The sequence below is a fragment of the Malaya genurostris genome, chromosome 3 (genome assembly GCF_030247185.1).
Source record: "Malaya genurostris strain Urasoe2022 chromosome 3, Malgen_1.1, whole genome shotgun sequence".
Taxonomy (NCBI): domain Eukaryota; kingdom Metazoa; phylum Arthropoda; class Insecta; order Diptera; family Culicidae; genus Malaya; species Malaya genurostris.
In genome coordinates, this window is record NC_080572.1 from 200,568,874 (window position 1) to 200,591,646 (window position 22,773).

The window sequence follows — 22,773 nt, forward strand, 5'->3', positions numbered from 1 at the left end:
CAAGTTTTCATTTTTTTCTGAAAATTTTGCATTTATCGTCCAATTTTCGATTTGAAAATTTTCAAAACATTATTATCCGAAAACGGAAAATTTCACGTGGCTACTATTTTGGTATGTTATGTTAAAAAGTCTAAATTAAAAATGTTCGGAACGTGAAAGAACACTCTTTGGATCAGGTGATAGCAGATCAAAGCTGCAAAAATATTATTATTTAAACGTTCAAATTCAATTTATCTGTTTGCTTACATTAATTGGTGTCCTATCTTGCAACCTCCTAAAGATTGGAATTCAGTTCTATTTTACAGTATTCGATAGCAATATAATTCTTCAACAAATGCGACTTATCTGTGATACTAGGTTAAGTGCAATCTCGCTGTGATGAGTATCTGTGATATTAGGCTAAGTTTTAGATGTTATTGTAATTTCTACATTTCAGTTCCGTACTTACGAATTCAAGTTTTTAAATCTCCTACGCACTATATGCTTTGCGAAATCAATATAATTAATTACATTCAACTCACTTTCAAAGAAACCACCTTTCACTTTAACATCAACTTTACTTCTTCTCGACCTACTTTTTCTTCGCCTTTTCCGTTGTTATTTGACAGATTGTCTTCCACGTATCGAGTGTTGCCAGATGAAGTGTTATCGGTTGGTAACGTTGAACGGCCAAGCGGAGTTGTACGTAACAAAAAAAATGTGGCTTCCTCTATACACAACTTGTGAAAACCGTTACAAACATACACAATAAGCATTTTCAAACACAAAAATCCATTGTTGTGTTGTTTTTGCAGAACATATCCAAAAGTTTTAAAAATCAATTAAGCCTTTACGTTTTTAAGGGCATGGTTGATAAATTCACAACTTGAAATTTTCCGAAAAGTATACGCCAAAAACCCTATAACTTCGCTATTCTTTATAGGGTAACGGCTCCATATTTCATTTCATTTGTAATGACGTTACCACAAAAACCTGATTTAGCCACTAAAATCACTATGATTATTTAATATTGCAGCTTAATTCGCCTTGCTCCACATTGAGAATTGATTCACATATCTTGGAAATTAGACTTATACTCGAAAACAGCAAAAAACGCTTCTGGAATTTCCACTACTCTATTCCTAATTTCATCTCGTTGGTCCTATATTAATCCTATTAATTATCGATTGCGATAGCAATCAAACAAAATGTTGCACTATTTCACTCTCAGGTTCAAAATAACAGAATTCTTCTTAAAAAGGCCTAATGCCAACTATGAGACAACACACAAGTTTGGAATCATTACGACTTTTAATAATTAGTGGAATCATTTTCGTTTCCTTTCGTTTCACATTTAAAATTGTATGGTAAGGTTAATCTGGATTGACCCTTTTTTGAAAATATCATATCGATGAAACACACACACTTAACAGCGTTATGTTGACATATATCGGAAAAAACCAGTGCTATTTAGTATTTAACACGCTGCTCATTAGTATTTAACATTCACTTTATAGTAATATTCGAAGTCGAAATAGTTTTATTTAAATATAAATACAAATAATGTAATGAAACTAATGTCACCGAAACAAAAAAATACTCGTTGATGGTAATTTTAAATTTATATTAAAAGAAGAAAACTTTTTCATAACACTTGTTTTGAGAAAACTTGGCGAAATGAGATGAAAACAAAGCGCAGTCAAGTAACTTAAGTTCAAACCTTAATCTCCTATTTTTGAAGATTCTTATTGCTTAGCGGGTAATTTTAGAAGTTTCCAATCATTAAATAAAAAAAAGTGAAAAGTGAACATTACTAATTATGAACTCATCCAACACTGTATAGTGGTGTAATTATGTGAAATAGTGATCATATTTTGAGACGAATAAATTAGTAAATATTCAAAAACATGACAAACTGTATAAATTGGAACGAAAATGTTTCCTAAACTGGAAAGTGAATTTATTTATATGACATTAGACAAATTGAAAAAAATCGGTTCAGTACCAAAGTAATAAAAATCGATATTTTTATCCAGCCTAACAAAGAAATGGTCGCTCTAACGGCAGAATGGAAAAATACGGGTTTAATTTTTTTTAATATCACAAATTCCTGAAAGGTCGTATATCTATATCAGACTTATGAACCAAAGATGTCAATATGAGAGAGCATTGCGTTAAACATTTTGGAGCGATTGTATCCGTTAGAAAGGAGGCATGGTGGATTTTTGTCACTGATATCCGAAACGGCACACACTTTTGGCGTACACCTTTTACATGATCCAGTCCTTCGAAAGCTATGCTGGGTTAAAATGGACAACATCCTTGTAAATTGCGGGTAACATACGAAAATTAACTGATCCCGTATTTTGGTATAATTCAAAAGCAGCCAGCAGCCAAAACACAAAAACTTTCTATGAAAAAAGTATACAATCAATTTATTTGTTCAATATAATTATCACGAATAGCTTATATCTAATTTTTAAAAATATTTTCTAACCTATGGACTAACTACCGAATAAAGTTTCCAGATATAGCAATGATATTGTGCTCAGTTTTTTCGCATAATATTCTCTATAGTAAAATCACTCGACTTCAGTGCATTACTTTTAGATCGAAGCCCACTTGGGGAGCTCGAACCAGCTTCAGAAGAACCGCCCAATTTATCTAGCATGTAGTTCTGTTGGGCCTCCACAAGCGCTGAATTAGTAATATTTCTGCAACCACGGGCACCGTACTCTACCGACTCGAGCCCAGTGGAAAATTGGTCCCAGGTACGGCGATTCCCATCTTCAGATGGACTGCCTGCAGCGCTGGTGAAAGTTTTTAACTTAACCGAATTTAGTTCACCCAAAAACACATCCAACGAGGGGAAATTCGATTGAAAATTATCTAAATAATTATCAGCGACCCGCGCCAATTTCTGGCAGGTAGATTCGAACGATGTTTCACTGGCAGCCCGTTGAAGTCCTTCGCTGTTTGCCAGCGGCAAACACGTTAAACTACTGCTATCGGTTGCTTCATCAAAATCTCGTTTCATGTTTTCATTTGTCGAAATGGCCAGACCACCTGAAGCTGATTGTTGCTCTTGTTGTTGTTGTTGTTGGTCCTGATAGAGAGCCTGCCGATGAAGTTGCCGCTCGAACTGCGGTGACGGCGAACACGGAGACGGGCAGGAAGTTTCCAGTGCCGCATCACCAGGTAATGAAGGACTCGACAGCGAGAGCATGGATTGGCCACCTGGTGCCCCCGGGTAACAGTTTGCCTCCAAATTGTGGCCGCCTATCAGATGATGAAAATCGTCCACCGATGATGCTGTTGTTTTAATGAATTCTGCTGTGGCGGCCGCCGCTACCGCTGACGACGCAGAAAACGCCATCGCGAACGGTGATGTCTGGTGGAATGGAAGGAGCGAAGAAGAAAAAAATCAGGAAAACACGGAAGTAAGTTTAGAAATGGAGAAAAATTTATACCGATGTTCCACTTAGATGAGATCTAAAATTGGATTTTTCGCTCCTGGACACGGAGGTGAAAAGCTTTAAGCGTTACGAACAAGACGCTAAAGATAATAAATCACCTGGAAGTATTATTGCCAGTTGAAGGATATTTTTTATTACCTTCCCATGTACATTTCAGTGGAAAATCATAGTATTTGTTTCTTCCTAGCTCTTGGCTCGTTTTCGTCAATACATGTATTTACGTATTTGTGAAAGCTAAAAATTACTACTAACCTGAAAGTGACCATTCAGGATCATTTTAGCGTTCCGCTGGCGTCGCGTTCTCCTTCGGCGGTAGTTACCCTGTTCGAACATATCATTTGCGGACGGATCCAGCATCCAGTAGCTTCCCTTCCCGTTACCAGTGGCAGTACCATTAACCGCACTGGTATCGTCGTTCGATTCTCGACCATCCGATTTACCACCGGTGGCAGATGATTTGTCCCGAGGCACCTTTATGAAGCAATCATTTAGCGATAGGTTGTGCCGAATGGAATTTTGCCAGCCCTGCTTGTTTTCCCGGTAGTATGGAAAGCTGAAATAGAGAGACACTTTTAGCAAAAGTTCGCTGCACTGCGGAATTTGCAGATTAGGTCACTCGGTTTGAGATGACATTGCGTTTCCGAAACACTGATTTGGTGGCTGCTGTATTGCTGATTGACTAGAACACAAGTTTGAAACAATATTATTCAAAAGTTTTTCATTACTACTACAAGCATGATGTCTAACTAGCTAACTGTTTCTTTTCGAAGCTTTATGTTCTATCCCAGTTCAAACGAAGAAATTGTAATATCAATAACAACATGAAAATTGCACTACGAAAACTATGCGATGTTTGCTACAAGATGAGCTTCCCATTTTCCGATTTCATTCACACGAACGCCTCCATCCCGATTGTGCATAGACTGCATACAGTCTCTATCATTCTATCATTGCAGTGAGCACACTTTCTCCTTTGTTGTATCATGAATTATGTATTTCTGTAGTTTCAACCACTCTGCACCAGCTTCCGTGCCAACCGAGCCCTGCCCTGCCCAGACCAGACCAGACAGATAGCTTTCTCGTCAATTGAGATGAAAATTATTTCTCTGAACGATGTGTTCAGTCGAAATACGTACGTTATAGGAAAGCTATCTTGGTCGGGAGACTAGGCAGAGGACGAAGCGGATCACAAAAAAAAATCCCACATTTAACTCACCTAATAGTGACCTAACACCATTCTCATTCTATGAATCACATACATTATAGGGACAATTGTGTTTAATACTGCACGGAGAACCCGCAGATAACAAAATTACAATATTGCAATTGTTGTTTCACGTCATGGTTGTTTCAACGAAAATGTTGTTGATTTAACTAACATATCTGTTGATTTTGTCATAACTATTCAGGTAACCGAAATTGTTGCATTCAAATGCTGTCACTTGGCGGAGAACGAAGACCGCAAAACGCAGAACAAAAAACCTCTTCATTTCACCAGAAGCGTTTCATATTGAAAATTTTCAATGGTAAATGAACGTCATTTATGTTAGTTACGTAGTGGTCGTTTCATGTAAGTGAAAGTATGCAAAAGAATATAACAGTTAATTGTAAAACAAGATTTCCATGTGTTAAATAGATATTCCTACAGTCTAAATGTTTTAATTTCATCTGAGAGTAATGTATTCTAGGACAGTTCATGTCAATGTTATTAAAACCGTTTAACGCTTGCTGCTAAAATGAAGTGGTACTATTTGTGTTTTCTTGAAAGTGTATCTGTAGCATTAGTTTTACCAGCAAGCCATTCTGCAAGTGAAGGAAAAATTTCCTAGCTCCCTGTGACCATTTTTCTGGTGAGTTCCCTTTTGAGAATTGTAATCTTTTGGTTCATTTCTATATCCTTTGTGAGTTTAGTGATAAAGATATAAGCAGTTAATTAGGTAAAATTTCATTGTTGAAGCAGTGAACGATTAGCTGCCCCCCGAAGAGGCTAACAGTAAAAAATATTTATTGCAATTGGCGTCTTAAGTTCAAATAACTGAATAATTGGTTGAAACAACTGAGACATTTTTTTGCTTTCATGCATACAAGTAACTTTGCTGGGATTGTGTCTTTGCTCAATTGCACGAGTGACATCTCATTGAAACGTTTCATTGTTCGCTCAGGGTGTTTGGCATTGCTCAACTGAAACGTTTCATTACTTGTTTGTGGTGCGTGTCTTTGTTGGGTGTCGTTGCTAAGCTGCCAGCACGATAAATAAAGAATGACAGATTAGTTAAAACAACAGTCGATTAGTTGTACCAAATTTTAACCAATCAAAATCAGAAAAACAACTAATATTTTAGTAGTTTTGCGATCGCTGGCTTTTCCGTGTGACTATCTCCCAAGAGCAAAATGGCAAATGAGAAGTTTTTTAATTCAAAGTACCACAATGGTCATTAGTAGCGATACTATTTTCATTTGTGAATTACTTGTATCATCTTCCTCTACTAAGTGGTTTTTTTTCGAATTTGATTGGTACAACTAATAGATAGTTGTTTTTTTTTCAAACAATTATTCAGCTGCAATAAATATGTTAAATGATATACGACACGATTCAATGTAAATGAATACAGCTTTTAATTGAAAGATTTGCTATCGAAGTTGGGGTTGTATTGTTTTCAGAATGTTTCATTTAATCAGGACAACTTTTGCTTTAAAATGGTGCTGAAGCACATCGTTAAAACAACGCGAGTTTGCATAAGTAGCTGCTCATTGTTTCAACCAGTGTAGGGAAAAAAATCAAAATTTCGATAACCACGACTGAAATTTTTCACGTGTGATTTTCAGACAAAAAAAAATCATCGAACAGAAAACTCACTGAAGAAGTTAGTTTAGTTTAGATCTTTATTTTAGCCAGGTTTTAATCTATCAGGGGGAAAGTTCGCTACTGATTTTTTGCAAACGCGATTCTTACTTAAACTGATCTCATATGACAAAAATCCGCTGAAAAAGTTTGCTAGCGAATATTATCTTCGATGATGTCCAAGAAAAAAATTCGCATATTGAGTATATCTGATATGATTCTCGAACATGGGAGGTTTTAAAAACGAGTTTTCATAGCCGTTATTTCTCAACCTTTTGCAGAATACATGATGAATAAATTCGCCGATGAACAAAAACTGAACCTGTGGTGATGTATTCAAAATTTCAGCAATATTGTGGTGGTGGAATAATATTATCAATTAGAGCAGCAAATGCTGTGATTAATACTAGTTATAATGATAATAAAAGAATTAATAAAAAACAATCACAAAGCCACAAGATATTACCCAATTCAGCTTGAATGCCATAACTAAAAGTAACAAGAGCGCTGGTTATCCCTACACCAATTCAAATGTGCCACAAACGATGCGCCTTTTGTGTTTTCGAGACATGCCAAATGCTGCGCTCCTGTTACTTCTATTAATCAAATTCTTGCTAAATAGATTTTTATTAGGTTTGATCGCAATAGTACAGTGTAATCAATCAACTGGAATTCCAACAGCCTTTCATCGCCGCTATAATCACTATTTGGAATGTAGAAAAATATTGTTGTTTATATTGATCACCCTACGTGCATCGACAATATCGCAGTCATTATTTCTCAGTTGAGAATTTATTCAGTCGATATCTTTTTATTGATGAAAATATAATATTTAAATCTTGCAAGAAATCACTTCGCTGTCGAACGAAAGCGTGGTGAAAATTCAGCATCAAAATATAATCGAAAACTCTTCTTCATTTTGAGTATTTTTTTTTCGCGATATTTCTGTGGGTGCAAATTGGTCATCAAATTTCGCTAAATCAAAAAATCACTTGTAAACCTCGAGGTTCAGAGTTTTGTGCATGCATGTTTCATGAATGAACATTTCGGAAGGAACAATTTTGATTTTTTCAGAAACTGAGTTTTTTAAGAAAATCTCTTGAACAGAAATGAACTTTTTCTGATTATGATTTTCTCAACACTGGTTCCAACACTAAACCCACTGATAATAAAGAAATTTAACGTTAGATTGTAATTCCCGAAATGAAATTATTCAGCATAATGTTCAAAGGGCGCCAAGCAGTTTTTACTCCGGCTTCAAAATGTCTCACTGGAAGGGCATTGTTAATTCCATTTTGAAACATGTTGCTGGTGAACCCAATGCTAGGAATGCAAATTCAGCGAAAAACAAATATTATCACTTCATTTCATCAGCAATTTTAAAGCATTTAGCAATTTGATAATCGCCATTAAGAGTCCGAAAATACGCTACACGCAGATGAAATTAAATCATTTATACTGCAGAAGTATTTATTCAGCACATTGAAAACTTGAAAATATGATTAAAAGGTATTACACTGTAAGAGGTATGTACAGAGAAACACAATCTACAGTTTCAGTTCCCTTTTAACATCTCAACTCAGTCGATAATACAAAACCGCTTACGTTCGGGACGGCAGAAACCAAGTACAGTATTGTGTAGTGAACAATAGAATGATTTGAGTGAACCAAATGAACAAAACTTCAAACAGTCGAAGGTTTGCTTAAGATGAAATGTAGTGTCATAAAATGCACGCAAAATCCACTTCAGTTGAACGAACCGTCGCACAATGCATAACGAGAAAAACCGACACATAGAAACCAGAACTTTTTTCAGTGATTGAGCGCAGTGAGCTTACCACTCGTTATGTTGACTTGCAAAAAAAGACTGGACGTAATGGATTTTTAAATCCTTCACACTTTGAATATATGCTAATTCAATCGTTATCGTTAGTGATTACTCTTACACTAGAGCTAGGAATCATGAGTAATTATGAATGACTAACATGAGGTTATATGTATATGTATTGACTTCCTTCAAAAGAACGTTTGAAGACAAGATAACATTCAAGTATTTTCAGGCTACATTGCTTGTATCATAGGTTATATAAAAGTTATATTTTCAAATATTCAACATGAACGATAATACTTGGCTTGTATTCATTTCATTCAGTAGCCTGTCAAGGTTGAAGTTTTAGTTTTGCTATAAAAATTGCTAAAATCTAAAATAATACCTATTATATGATATTACACAGAAAAACATTATTGCTTCAGCAACATCAATGCATTGAGCTCAACAGAGTTGGACACTTTTAGCATTAGCATTTTCAGATTCTTTGTGAAATTCTACTACAAACACTACTTTTCAGTTCTAAAATCATCCCCGTGGAACGGAACAGTAACCGTTTATACATTTCAAAAATTAATTACGGCTCGGCAAAGAAAAATTTCAAAATTCTAACAAAACTTAGTTGTGATAAATTTGATTTCGAAAACTTAAGTGTTTTTAGTTTTTCGAAAATCGGTATAGTTTTTGAATAATTGATCAAAAACGCGATTCGAGCATTCTGCTACATTTCACATTAAGGAGCGAATGCATCTTAATCTAAAACGTGTGTTCGTGCTTCAATGCAACAAGACAAACATCGTTGTTTACAACCAGTTCGATAGATAATTTAATGCCACTCAACTCGCTTAAAGGACAAGAACAATGTGCACTACGTGCAAATTGAAAATATAAAGTGCAACATACCGGTGTATATTTAGATAATGCTACAGAAGTGCGTGTGTATGATCTACCCTCATCGGCTAACGATCAGTATATTTACAGAAGAGTATATGTACGGAGAATATCTATCCATAGAAAAGAAGAGCGGAAGAACTTTTCCCGGTATTCTAAATAATGTATTTGTGTGATGCATGCGCTTGAAAAAAGCCGCACCTTCTTAAGTGAATTTCAACCAGGATACAAGGCTTTCGTATAAATCACTTGTTACCTATGACTATCAAATGCTTACATGTCGGCACAAAAAATACATAGATTTGAAAATTCTGGTAAAAAACGTAAAGCTTAAAAAAACTCAATTACACAATGATGTAATGAAAACCGCGAAAATGTTACCGCAGAGACGGGACTCGAACCCGTAGCTAACGGCAAAAATAGATGAATAGAAATAAACTCGTGATCATTGTATGTGTTTCTGTTGAACTTGTTTCCGTCGATACGGGACTGTAAGTGAATACCGCGGTGGCTAAGTACAGCGAAGCATGCTTAGTTTCGTCCAATCAATTGAACTTTCTCTTCATGTGTTTTCATATGCAGGGTAGTTTAATTGGTAAAACAATTTCCCCGGTTAGGAGTTAGCTACGGGTTCGAGTCCCGTCTCTGCGGTAACATTTTCGCGGTTTGTATTACATCATTGTGTTCACATGTCAGTTTTCCAATCTGTTTCCTCGTTAGATATTTAGATCATGTTAAAAAAACTATTTCTGAAATGACGAAATGAAATTATATCTCGAAAAAAAAATTATTGAAAAATATTTCCAAAATCGAAATTTTGTCGTCCAATATCGCGTAACGTAAGTAACGCGTGATTCGTCACGATCTGTTGTCGCACAACTTCGGATACTTGCTTAAAAACTCGCATAAAAAACGCATAACTTTGGAAATTCGCACAAAATAATCGCTTGAGCTGGGAAACAAAAAGGCGGGTGGATAATATCACAGACATAACTGGAGGACGTGGAGACGAATAAAACTGACATGCTTCTTTCACACTTCCGAATATAGATAATCGCACGTATTAGTTGATTGTGTGAATTTTTTAACTTTTACTGCTTCGTTTTCAGAATTGTAGCGGAGCATCTATACTAAGTACGACTTATTGACGACAAACATATTCTACAATGCAATTGAATAACACAGAACAAATGAGAGTAAGAAATACAACAAATAATGTTATATGAGTTTTTTGTGGATTTACATACTCAGGAGAGTAAAACTAAGCATATTCCTTTGAGATTATTTTAATGGCTCTAAAAAGAACCGATTTTTGGAATTTATCCAATGTTTACAACTGTGAAGCTCTTTTCGTCATTATTTATTTATCTAAACCAGAACCCACATTCTGTATCAGTATTCAGGAAATAAGAAATAGGCTAAAAATTTAGTCCCGGGTAGGCGGCTCAATGCATAGGACGCTGGTCTTACAAGCCAGTTGTCGTATGTTCGAGCCACGACCTGGATGAATTCTTAGTGTCAGTAGGATCCATAGTACTAGCCATGCAATGATTCTGTACACTAAGAATCGGCTGCGAAGTTTGTTGAAACAGAAAGGCCAAATTCCACGAAAGGAATGTAATGCCAAGACTTTGCTTTGCATTGCTAAAAATTTAGCAGCAAAATTTTGGTTTGTAATTCAGATCAAGAATTAAGTTAATAAATTTAGTCCTATAATTATAAAACCGAACTGATTTTCAGAATCACTTTCAGTCCTAGAACTGACTTCTGAACCTGAATAAAGTAACTGAATTCAGTTCTAAAATCTTGTGCCAGAATCCAAGTTCCAAATTTATCTCCAGCATGTATTCTGAAACTGAATTTAAGAATTAAATGATGAAACTGAATTCAGGAATTAAATCATGAAACTGAATTCTGGAATTAAATTCTGGTTCGGAAGTCAGCTCCAAAATTCAGATTCGGAGTTCAGATCTAACATTTATTTCCAGCATCAAGTCCTAAAATTCATATCCTGAAGTTGAAATCAACCTGTAATCTAGATCTAAAATCTGTGATCTAGAACTAAAATCTGTAGCTGAATTCTGAAACTAAATCATAAATCTGAAATTTAATCCAGAATTCAGGTGGGCCAGAATCCAGTCAATATGTTAACGGAAAATAATAATTAACATCGATTTTGACTAAATTTCTGTGCAGACGATATTGAATTTTCCTGGCTTTTGAAAACATAATTAGTTTTTTCAGTAATATTCTTATAAGTTGATATTCAAGAAAAGTTGACTTTACCTATAGTAGACTTTGGCTCTAGTTTGAAAGAATCTATTGAAAGGCGATAGCGAGGCTCCTGGCAATTCTACATTGACCGATGTCAATATTGTAAGCTTTCGTACTTTGTTTTGAATGTTGGAAACAAGTTCGAGCCGAAAACTACTCAGAGACTTCAGCGAATGCCTCAGGACTGTTGCTTGGAAAAAATGATATCAGTGCATGGATAAAAATCATTCTTGTGAATAGTAGTTTCGTCTGGAAGAATGTGAATGAGACTATCAGGATTGCTTCCAAGATGATCAGTGAAAATAATAAGATTTTGTCAGTTATTTTGAAACGTTTTAATATTACATAGCTTTCCTAAAGAAGAAAGATAAAAACTTAGTAGGTACTTGTACTCCATGATATTCGGTTTTACGGTATTGTATCCGAAGAGTGGCAATGAAAGTTCATCCAACAGGGTTAGAACGAATACAAGAGTCTTGTTTTGAAAAAAAAAACAGAAAACCCACCCATCAATAACTCCGCTGAAACAAAACTTTCGTACCAAATTGATTTCCAAGAATTGTAGTTCATCTAACAATAGAAAAAAACGCAAAATAAATTGTTGTTTAATCTTCTCGGAGAATAATACTCTATCTCTCAGCTGGCAAGACTCAAAATTCCAGCAATGAGATGAAAAGGGAGCGTATATGCCCGTCGGCTCCCCGCTCGAAATTGGCAATAATAGTCCACCCGAATCGCTTCAAATCGAAATCACTCCTGGACTGGTGCCAACTTCTCAACAAGTTCCTGCTACTTGAAGCACGGAAGATGCGAGTGAAATGCTACCAGTAGGTGTTTTTGATAGTTTTCCTCACTTCACCGAATCTTTGAGGCTAAGAATCTGATGGACGATTGTTTTTTTCGATTTTCGAATTCTTAGGCACTCAATTCAGTGCATTGACATCTTACAGTACGAAGGTAAGCATTCTGTTGAAACTAGACATTGTTTCTACACTACGAAAATTCATTCGATTTACCTGTACTCGTAGGCAGAGCTGCCAAATAAAAATCTGTGTTTCAAAATGAAAAATCTGTTTTTCCATCTATGATGCTTAAAGTATATAAAAATCTGTGAAAATCTTAGTGCAATGTCTCAAAAATCTGTAGAGCAAAAGTGATTGATAAATCTGTAGATTTACAGAAAAAATTGTAAAATCAGTAAATATTTCTGCCTGAACGAAGCAGAAAGTTCTTCACAGGCAAAAGTCCGATTCTAGAAATGAGTGAAGCAAGTTATGGTTTGAAGAACAGAGTGAATTTTCATATTATGATAACACACCATGATTAAAAGTTCTCGGATCATGAACAAACTGGTCAAATTTTGCTGAAATTTAGCGCACTTTACATTTATGGGTATAACTTCAGGCGTGTTTATGCTACACGCAGAGAAAAAATTGTAAAAATAACTTATTTCGGGTTTCACACAACAAATTTTTTTCATTGAAATAGTGACAATAGAAAATCTGTTTGATTTAGCAAATATTGATTCTAGAAACTACAAAACATGACAATTAATTTTTCTCAGCGGATTAGTTTGTTTCAAGTGACATTTTGATAAAAATAACAAATATTTTAGTTGAGCGTTCCTGTCAATTTCTTGACAAACAATTTCACAGTAAATTCAATTTGAAAAATTTGTTTTAAATTACCAAACTTTAGACGGAGTTAACAATTGTTGCGCTTTAAATTCAAAAAACCTCTTAGTTAAAATAAATTTCCTTGAATCTAGTAATTTCAACTATCGCTTTTATTTTTTGAAATCATTAATTTTATTTTTAAGAAGAAAATTACTTCTTTCAAATATATTTACAAGGTAAATTTTGATACTACTTTTATATTTATTTATATTCGTTTTCAAATTTCTGAAAAGAATTTTGTGAATTGTTTTTCGTTAACCTTTAACCGTTATGTCACAAGATGATCGATTTATTCCCATGCCACAATCAAATCCAGTTTATTTTTTAATTTTTATAGCATCCAACGATTCGGTGCTCCATCAGTCCGGTAAAGATAGAGATCCTGCATAAAGTATTGTTTCTAAATAAAATTAGTTATGTAATGTTAGGCAATTTTCCAAAATATTCTTAAATATCAATACATACGATTGAATTGTTGAAACGAGCAGATTAAATTTTTCTTAGCAAACGCGTACAAACTTTTCCACTGAACAAAAAATGCTGTGATTTTTTCACACGGATAGAAATCACTCTGGTTTATAAGAAATTAAACTATTACGGTACATTTAAAAAGTAAACTTAGTTGTATCATTACACAAATATGGTCTTTGATAAATTGAATCTATTTTTTTTTTTTGACATTAAGATATATCAGAATCAAATCAACGTGTACATTTCGATAATATCAAATCAACTTTGGTTGACACATAATGAATAGTTAGTTTATTTCTACAAAAAAAAACTCAGCGTGAACAAATATATTTTTCATTTGGTTAGACCAAAATTTTGATTCAAATCAAACAGTGATCGTTGTTGATGTTGAAGGGAGAAATTGATTCAAAACAATCATATTCGAGTTTGAAATGAACATAAATCAAATTAAAAAATCTATTCACTGTTTTGTTATTTTGAACATGCTCCATTTCTCTGCGTGATAAATTGAACCAAATTTTTTCTTGATATAAAAATATAGCAGGATTGAATGAACAAGCACATTGCCGATAACATTAACTCAACTTTGGTTGACATGTAATAGATAATTTGTTTATTTCAACAATAAACTCAACCGGAACAAATATATTTTTTGTTTGGTAAGACCAAAATTTTGATTCAAATCAAACAGAGATCATTTTTTTTGTTGGAGGGAGAAATTGGTTTGTAACAATCATATTCTAACTTGAAATGAAGATCAATCAAATTCAAAAATCTACTAACTGTTTTGTTACTTTAAACAAACTCAATTTCTCTGCGTGTACGATGATGATCATTGCAACATACATTCAAGCGTTATGTTTCAAAATATGAAGATTTTAAATAAGAATTTAATGAAATTATGTGATAATTGATTCTTTCATTTTTGATTTTCTTTATTTTAATTGATGTCTCAAAAGCAATGCTATGAATATCAAAATACTGAAAAGCACATTGCGAATTTCTTTAAAAGATTAATTTCAATTAATTTAAACTGAATCATTTTAATTTATGATTAAAATAGTGTCTTTTTAAAAAGCGACGACGACTAGAATAACGTGTTCCGCTAAGCAATTTTGCGTGTATTGCTTCAAGATTTATTTCGTATTGAAAAATTCACTCATTCGAACTGCGTAAAAAAAACTTGTGTATCAAACTTCATGAAAACAAACTTTGAAATCTTGTAAATACTGTTGTTATAAACCTCGGAATAATTTTTCATTATCACCAAAAATAATCGTTTTTAAATCCGTCGTTTTTTGAATACTCGATTGAATCAATACAGCCTGTGTTGTCATATCTTTGAAGCAAATTGAACAAAGTGTTTAAACATCCTTTGAATCCAAGAGTCTTCGAGCATATTTACAATTCCCTTGACCGAAATGAGCCGTATGCTGGAGAGCATTTTGTATCATTCAGATGATGCCAAGTCAGGAGTGCATTTTTCACCCAATACGCTCAAAATTACTTTTGTCCGAAGCCACGAACATGTGGCCAAGCATTGTCATGATGGAAAATGGCGAGCTCGTTATGCTGGACTCAGCATGCGTGACTAGGTGACTCATTTTCACAAGTTCTATTGATGTTTGAAGAAGCATTTTCTAGTTGACTTTAATGAATTCATTTTGTTCTCTTTGAATACTGATAATGATTTCTTTCCATAAACAAAACACATTTGAGATAATAAGAAATAACTCAACATGTCTGTCTAAATCTTCTATATCATACATTGTTGAAATTTCGAGTAATATTTCCTAAATTCGTTCATGCAAATCAGTAGCCGTAGTTTATCCGATACAATATACCGATTATTTATCAAAACATTATGGTACATGTACAACTGTCCGGAATTGTTATTCAGATATCTGAAGCTTGTTGAAGTTGCAGACATTTTTGTCTTTCTCGTATAAAGGGTGTAGGGACTCAAACTGAATCACTTTCAAACGGCTGTAAATTTTTCCTATCGGGTTTTATTTTCATATAAAATTTTGAGTAAAATTAGTTCCATGTTTACATTGAGTGAATAACAGTAGCAGTTTTGCAATCGTTGCAAAAATAGAGTCATAATAACAGCAGCACGCAAAATAGTTTTGCGTGCGCACCTTAAAAATCCGGATCTCTCTCATCGTTTCAGGAAGCGGGGAATTGCACAATCTACAGTACCTCGCGTTTTAAATCGATACAAGGAACGTTTAACTGTTGGTTGGAAGGAAAAACTGGATTGCCGTATAATGAAAATGATCACAAGTGGGTAGTTAAACCTTTCAAGAGGAATTCAAGCTATTCTGTAAGATATGGGACGAAAAAACTGCGTTTGAGTAAAACTTTCGTGCAAGATGCGAAAAAAGTTAAACGTACAAATTTCAGAAATGCACTGAGTCGCAATGAACGACAGAATACGGTGGGAAAATCGCGTGCATGGAAGCTTTTCACGCAAATGTTGACAAAACCATTGTTACATTATGTATGACGAAACGTGCGTGAAAGCAGACTTTCCGGGACTCCTTCTTTTCACTACTTATCATAAGTTTCATGTCCCAGAAAGAGTATCACTGCATTTCTGACAACCGGTGCATAGGCTGGTATACATGAGAAAATGCCTTCAAAAGTGTTTATTTCAACTTCTAAGGCCACACAATTATCCTACGCAATTCGGGACGGATTTAGCTCGTGTCACTTCTCGTAATCAACTTTGTACTGAAGAACCAGAACTACGGCCTATTTAGAAGTACTAGGTCATCATGAAGCAGGCACTTTGGAAATATTTTAATAAAGTAAGATCGGAGGAGGATATAAAGAAAATATGGATTTCCATGCAAAAAACTAGGCCAAACATTACACAATACATTATGAGTAGTGTTAAGAGGAAGACTCGATCATTCAGGTATGGTAACACATGGATCAATAAGTCCCGAGACTAAAGCAGAGATGGCGCTCGTAGTAAACCAGTAACCACGTTTTTCTAGAGTACTAACCTTTGCTTGAAACAAGTCAAAATTTTAAGTCGATCCGACCAGAAACAGCTGAGTTATCGAGGTTGGAGTAAAGTCGTTTTGTAGTTTGTTTAAAAAATGGAAAAAAACCGAGTTTCGTGTTTTAATAAAACATTTTTTTTTTAATGGGTAAAAACACCGTGCAAGCGAAACAATGGATTGAAAAATGTTATCCGGACTCTTGTCCATCAAAAGCAACGATTTGTCGGTGGTTCGCCGAGTTTAAACGTGGTCGTACCAACACAAATGACGCGGAACGCTCGGGTAGTCCTGTGGAAGCCGTTACACCGGAAAATGTGAGTGAAGTGACAAAAATTATAATGAAAGATCGTAAAGTGAAGCTCTGTGAGATTGCTGAGATGACACAGATATCATATGGAAGTGTTTTTACTATCCTTCATGAAAAATTGAGCATGAAAAAGGTTTTTTCCAAGTGGGTGCCGCGATTTCTTTCGATGGAACAAAATGCACCCTGCCACAAGTCGATGAAAACAATGGCGAAATTGAACGAATTGGGCTTTGATCTGCTTCCCCACCCCCCATACTCGCCAGATTTAGCCCCCAGTGACTACTGGGCTTTGCTGATCTTAAAAAAATGCACCAAGGAAAAAGATTTGGCTCAAATGAGGAGGTCATCGCTGAAACTGAAGCTTATTTTGAAGCGAAAGATAATTTTTTTTATAAACATGGTATTGAAAAATTGGAAAAACGTTGGAACCACCCTAAAAGGTAAAATAAAAAAAAATTTGCAAAAAAAATGTTGTTTCCATTGTTAGTCTCGGGACTTATTGATCCATGTGTTATTAAAACTGAATAAATAATAAAATATCTCTAGTACAATGAAGAACAATTTTCTTACGATGCAATTTGAGCCCGTACACCCTTTAGAAAGGCTATGTAATCTCTATAGAAATTGACTTTTGAACCGAAGTCTAGATTTTCGAGTGTCATATACCATTCAACTCAAAAAAAGGCTGAAAAGTCCTGGCCCTAACACATAGTTTCAGTTAATACTTTAAAAAAGACCTTTGAAAGACAGCTGGTAAAATTTCCTGACATTCTATTCATTAGTTTGTGAGATATTGTGCTCAAAGTGACGCTACTTTTGTTATTTTTAGAACAATGGATCAAAAACGATTTCGTGTTTTAACCTTACACTTCTTCTTGATGGAAAAAATACCGTTCAAGCGAAGCAATGGCTTGAAAGGTGTTATGGAGACTACGCTCCATCAGAAACAACAATGAAACGTTGATTTACTGAATTCAAATGTGATCGTAGATACACCGATAATGCAGAACGCTGTACACGTCCAAATGAGGCGGTAACACCAGAGAACATAAAAAAATCGTGTTGGAAAAGTAAAGTTGCGTGAACTAGCTGACATCATAAAGATATCTAAAGAACGTTTTGCTTTATATTGCATGACTATGAGAAAGCTTTGTTCAAGGTGGGTGCCGCGTTTGCTCACTGTTGACTGAAAACGAAAACGTGTTCATGATTCTGAACTATGTTCAAACGTAACAAGCCGGAATTTTTGCGTCGATATGTGACAATGGATGAAACATGGATTCAAAACGATCGTCATCTGAGTGAACAGCAACTGGCGAACTGGTGAACCTCGTCCAAAGCGTTCGAAAACACAACAATCGGCTGAAAAGGTTATGGCTTCGGTATTTTGGGATGTGCGTGGTGTAATATTTATAGGAGCGATTAAAGGCCGAAATTGCAAAACAATGACCGCATATGGCAAATAAAAAAATGTTGTTTCATCAAAACAACGCACCGTGTCACAAGTCAATCAAAACAATGGCAAAACTACATGAATCGAACTTCGAAATGCTCGCAAATCCACCGTATTCGTCGGATTTGGCTCCCAGCTACTACTGACTGTTCGCAGACCTGAAAAAAATGCTCGCCGGTAAGAAATTTCGCACGAATGAAGTTTCACTGAAACTGAGGACTATTTTGAGGCAAAAGATAAATTGTTCTACAACAGTGGTATTCAAATGTTAGAGCGGCACTCGAATGAGTTGCTCTTGATGGAGATTACGTAGATGAATAAAGTTAATTTTGAATCAAAAAAAATCGTGTTCTCTTTGTTATCCAGGGACTTGGACGCAAATAAAAAGTTTCATGGTTGCATGAAACGCTATTGAATTTAATTCAGATTCGACTTTCCAATTCCGGAATCTTAGGTGAATTTGCCTAAAAAACTAAAGTTATGTACTCAATTTACTCGAAGAAGCCCATTCTTCGACACAGATGGGAGTGGAAAGATTTCAACCATCGTGTAGTTGAAGGCACAAAAAGAACCAAATTCTTTAGAACTGATTTTAAAACTATTCCAATTTGTAAAACTTTTCAGTTGATGAACAAACAAACTCACTTCCAGTAATTAATGGTTAACGACTTCGAAATAAAAATTTCTCGTGCAAAATCACATACACGTGGTAAAGAGGAATGTATCATAACACCAGGATAAAAGCAGGATTTTCTATGGATTTTATAAAAATTATCCAAAACAGATATGGAAATCTTTTGAACTAGTTAGTGACAATGAAAATTTCCTGAATTATGCAATAATAAAAATATTATTTATTACTTTAAATGAACAGTTAAAAAATTAAAACAAAAACAGAGTACTATATTCAGATGTACAAACCTCGTAACTTCGGAAAATTCGCGTAAAAAAAGCGTAAAATCGGAAATCCGCGTAAAAATACCTCAAAACTGAAGAAAAATTTTTGTTTGATGCCAAATATCTTAGAAATGCATGAAACGTCCAGAGCTTTTTTTTTTGTTAAAAACGACTTTGAGACCACGTAACTTCGGAAATCCGCGTAGAAAAAAAAACCGCAAAATGGAAGAATTTTTTTTATCCCAAAGCACACGGAAATTACTGTTGTTATGATTAGAAAATCATGAAACCAATCATTTTGAGTTATCATGAAATTATAAGCAATAACTCTTCTCCCATGAAAATTATTCATGGTTGGAAAATGCGTTATTTGAAGAATGCATTTCTTTCAAAGCTCGTAACTCTAATTTTCAACCCGGATATCACTTTAAACCCTCTGCCTCAAGTGATGTGATAGATTAATAGATTAATGGTAAAGCAAAAAGCAGACATTGAAAAGCAAGATCAACCGAAAATGTTTACTTGATCCTGAAGCATGTTATTTAATAATCGTGTTGTTTTGCCCACCGGCTGATAGAGAATTAAACATAACATAAAAATAAAGATGATGAACTGAAAATTGACATCATAAGAGACTAAGCACGGCTACGCTTTTCATCTGCAATGTTACATTTTGTTCGAATGTATTCTTACATATTTGATGTGATCGTTGTTGCTAGAATAATATTCCGAGAGCTAGCGTTTAAATCGATTGTGAATTTGGAACACCATCTAACGAAAAACAGAAAAATATTTTGTTCAATCACTTTGTTTATTTGTTTCATAGATATAACAACACAAGCTGTATTGATGCACCTAAATATTATGAATAAGACGATTTTTTTGCAAGAATTCGACTTAGAGTTTCTTTTTAAGAGGCTTGATTCACTCGTGTTTTTCATGCAGTTCGTTTAAGTGTTTAAATTCTGAAACACAAAACCAAAACTGAACGCAAGTAAACACATTATCTCTTGCGTCGTCGTTTTTCAAAAACAGAATATTTACACTTTAAAAGAAGTTCGTCGTGCTTTTCACTGAATTTATATTGCAAAAATGACCATCGTTGCAATTATCACACATAACGCCTGAATTTATGTTGCAAAAATTGCCATCGTGGCAGAAACACGCCTGAAGTTATACCCAACACGTCAAGTGCGTTTCGTTTAAATTTCATCGAAATCGGTCCGAATGGATCATGATCCGAGAAATTTTAATCATGGTGTATTATCATAACATGAAAATATATTATTTCCCCCAAATTATGACTCGTTTTGCTCATTTCTAGAATCGGAATTTTGCCCGTCCATGAAACGTTCAGATCTGGTGTTATCTCGAAAAAATTTTTTTTGTGAATATCGACTTTGGGACTTCAACTTTTTGACAAAAAATGTTCAGATTACACCAGATCTCGAAGGTTCATGCATTTCTAAGATAAAACAAGAAATTTCACGTAGAAATAAAACCGCGTAACTTTGGAAATCCGCGTAAAATGAAACCGCATAAAAAAACCGCGTAAAAAAGACCCTAGTGTAATCTTTTCAGGTTAAGGCTCAAACATACTAGCTCCACTGTCCTGCGTCAACACCTCCTTATACTCTGAGCCGCCGACCCTGTTGTTTCGGAAAATATACTAACTAAACGTATTGAATCTCTACAAAGCATGGTAGATCCTCGGTCCTTATGTTCGGTCTAAGATACGAATTAGATAACTTTTCCAGTATTTGCAAAATAACACACGTTGTCTTGGAACTTCTTGGATTGATCGTTGTGGAACTTAACCTTCTAATATAACCTTCTAAGTTCATATTTATTGATGATTGGCAGAACAAATTTGACAAATTGGTTGATTATCACAACAATTGTCATGCATTAAATTGTTGAAATCTAGTATAAAATTCGAACTTTATCTGATTAGGTTGCATTAAATCTTTCATTGAACCACATCGTAAACAACACGTGCTTCTTAAACGGTAGTATATAAATAAAATTTGTTATTTATAAATTTTGTTTTTAAATCCACTGAGGTTTAGCTTCTCCCATGTACTTTTTGTCTAGTATAATCCTTCCAGATCCGTAATCGAACATACAACAGCCGGATTGTAAGGCAAACTCCTTACGCTCTACATTGCCAAACCAGACTAACTACACGTTTATTACATAAAACAGGAGTTTTTTGGTGTGATGTATCCCATTCGCAATCATTTGAATGATCAACTATGAATCCTAATATATAAAACAGTCCAAAAACATAGTTCAACAGTGCGCATATTAATCGTATGATCAAGATATGATGTTCATACATCTACAGGCCTTAAGATTTTCTTCTTGTATATCTCAACGGGATTGGAAAATCATTTCCTTTTTCTTATACTGCTAAACAGGGCCTTTTCTGTTTGCATCAATCTTACCTAGGAAAAACTACAAACTCAGACTTCTTTCACTAACGTTACAAATCGTAGAACAATCACAATTATTTGATTTATAACTCAAACTCTAGGCGTTCATTTGTTTTAGCAATTTTGTTCACTCCTTCTTAACAGGAATGACTCGACGGAGACAGCAAAACTATCACTTACTTTTCCATAATGTACTTGTAAATTCCACTTAGCGTCAATCGTTGATTGGGTGCACTACTGATGGCCATCGCAATAAGGGCAATGTAGGAGAACGGTGGTTTTTCCGGTCTATGCGCAGCCTTTAGGAATGAGAATGGCAGCGACCATTGGTTCAGCCCGAAATATGGAGCTCCAAATCCACTGGTTCCGGCTTCCAGTGAAAAGTATCGTCCATTCTGAGCAAACAACGACAGCTCCTGATTGAGACTATGGATTTGATCCAACGCGGCGGCATACGAAGAGTAAGGCAACATTTCGAAACCCGAACGCCACTTTAGTCAAAAGACTCGATCACGCGTGCGTTCTTCTATCCACAAGTACACCCGTAACCGACGGCAATCAATTAGCAACTGAGATAATGATCTTCTGGCAAGATCCTGAGACTATATGGGAATCCGGATCTATTTGTTTTACTGAATCCCAAAGCAGAAACACCATTCCGATCGCGCACGCTCTCCCGGTTTTCCTCGGCCACAATAAACACGCCGTTTAAATGCTCATTTTATTTATGTTTTACACTACATTGAGAGTAATAAAAACAAAACGCCGAAAGGTCGGAAAATCTCATCGTTCGATTCTCTTTTCTAATATCTTACCATTCGGGTGCCTGTTTGAAAACATAATAACTGTTTTCTTTACGACTTTTCTCCGTACTATGATATATCCTTGTTATGAGATACTACATAGTAGCGGAAGAATAATAATGTAATCTCGTTTTATTGCAGTACGGTCAAATGTTCGATTCGATTTGATCTGATCAGTCTCTAATCCATTCAAGAGTACATACACAAATACGCGATCAATTACTAATCGCAATCGGATATCTAACGATAGAGCAATATATTAATGCTAAGATCATATAGCAATGAAAGCCCTTCTAAGTGAATTGATTGTTCAAAATTTCCACCAGCCTACACCACATCTCGTAACATTTACGACTTCCTCCCGAAGCCACTGACGAACGCATCTGCCGAGCGACGATCAGCAAACGTCTCACAGCAAGGCGGCGCT

The 22,773-nt window shown here is 35.0% G+C and overlaps 1 protein-coding gene across 1 annotated transcript; it reads right to left on the reverse strand.

Annotated features, from left to right (window-relative positions):
* Positions 1-2,457: 2,457 nt before the first annotated feature.
* LOC131437808 (forkhead box protein O3-like) lies at positions 2,458-22,016 on the reverse strand. The gene is made up of 3 exons (XM_058607396.1): positions 21,724-22,016; positions 3,708-4,008; positions 2,458-3,370 (listed from the first exon to the last, which is right to left on the reverse strand). Exons 1-3 carry the CDS (start codon positions 22,014-22,016, stop codon positions 2,528-2,530), a joined length of 1,437 nt encoding a protein of 478 aa, XP_058463379.1. The 3' UTR covers positions 2,458-2,527.
* Between the last annotated feature and the right edge of the window lie 757 nt (positions 22,017-22,773).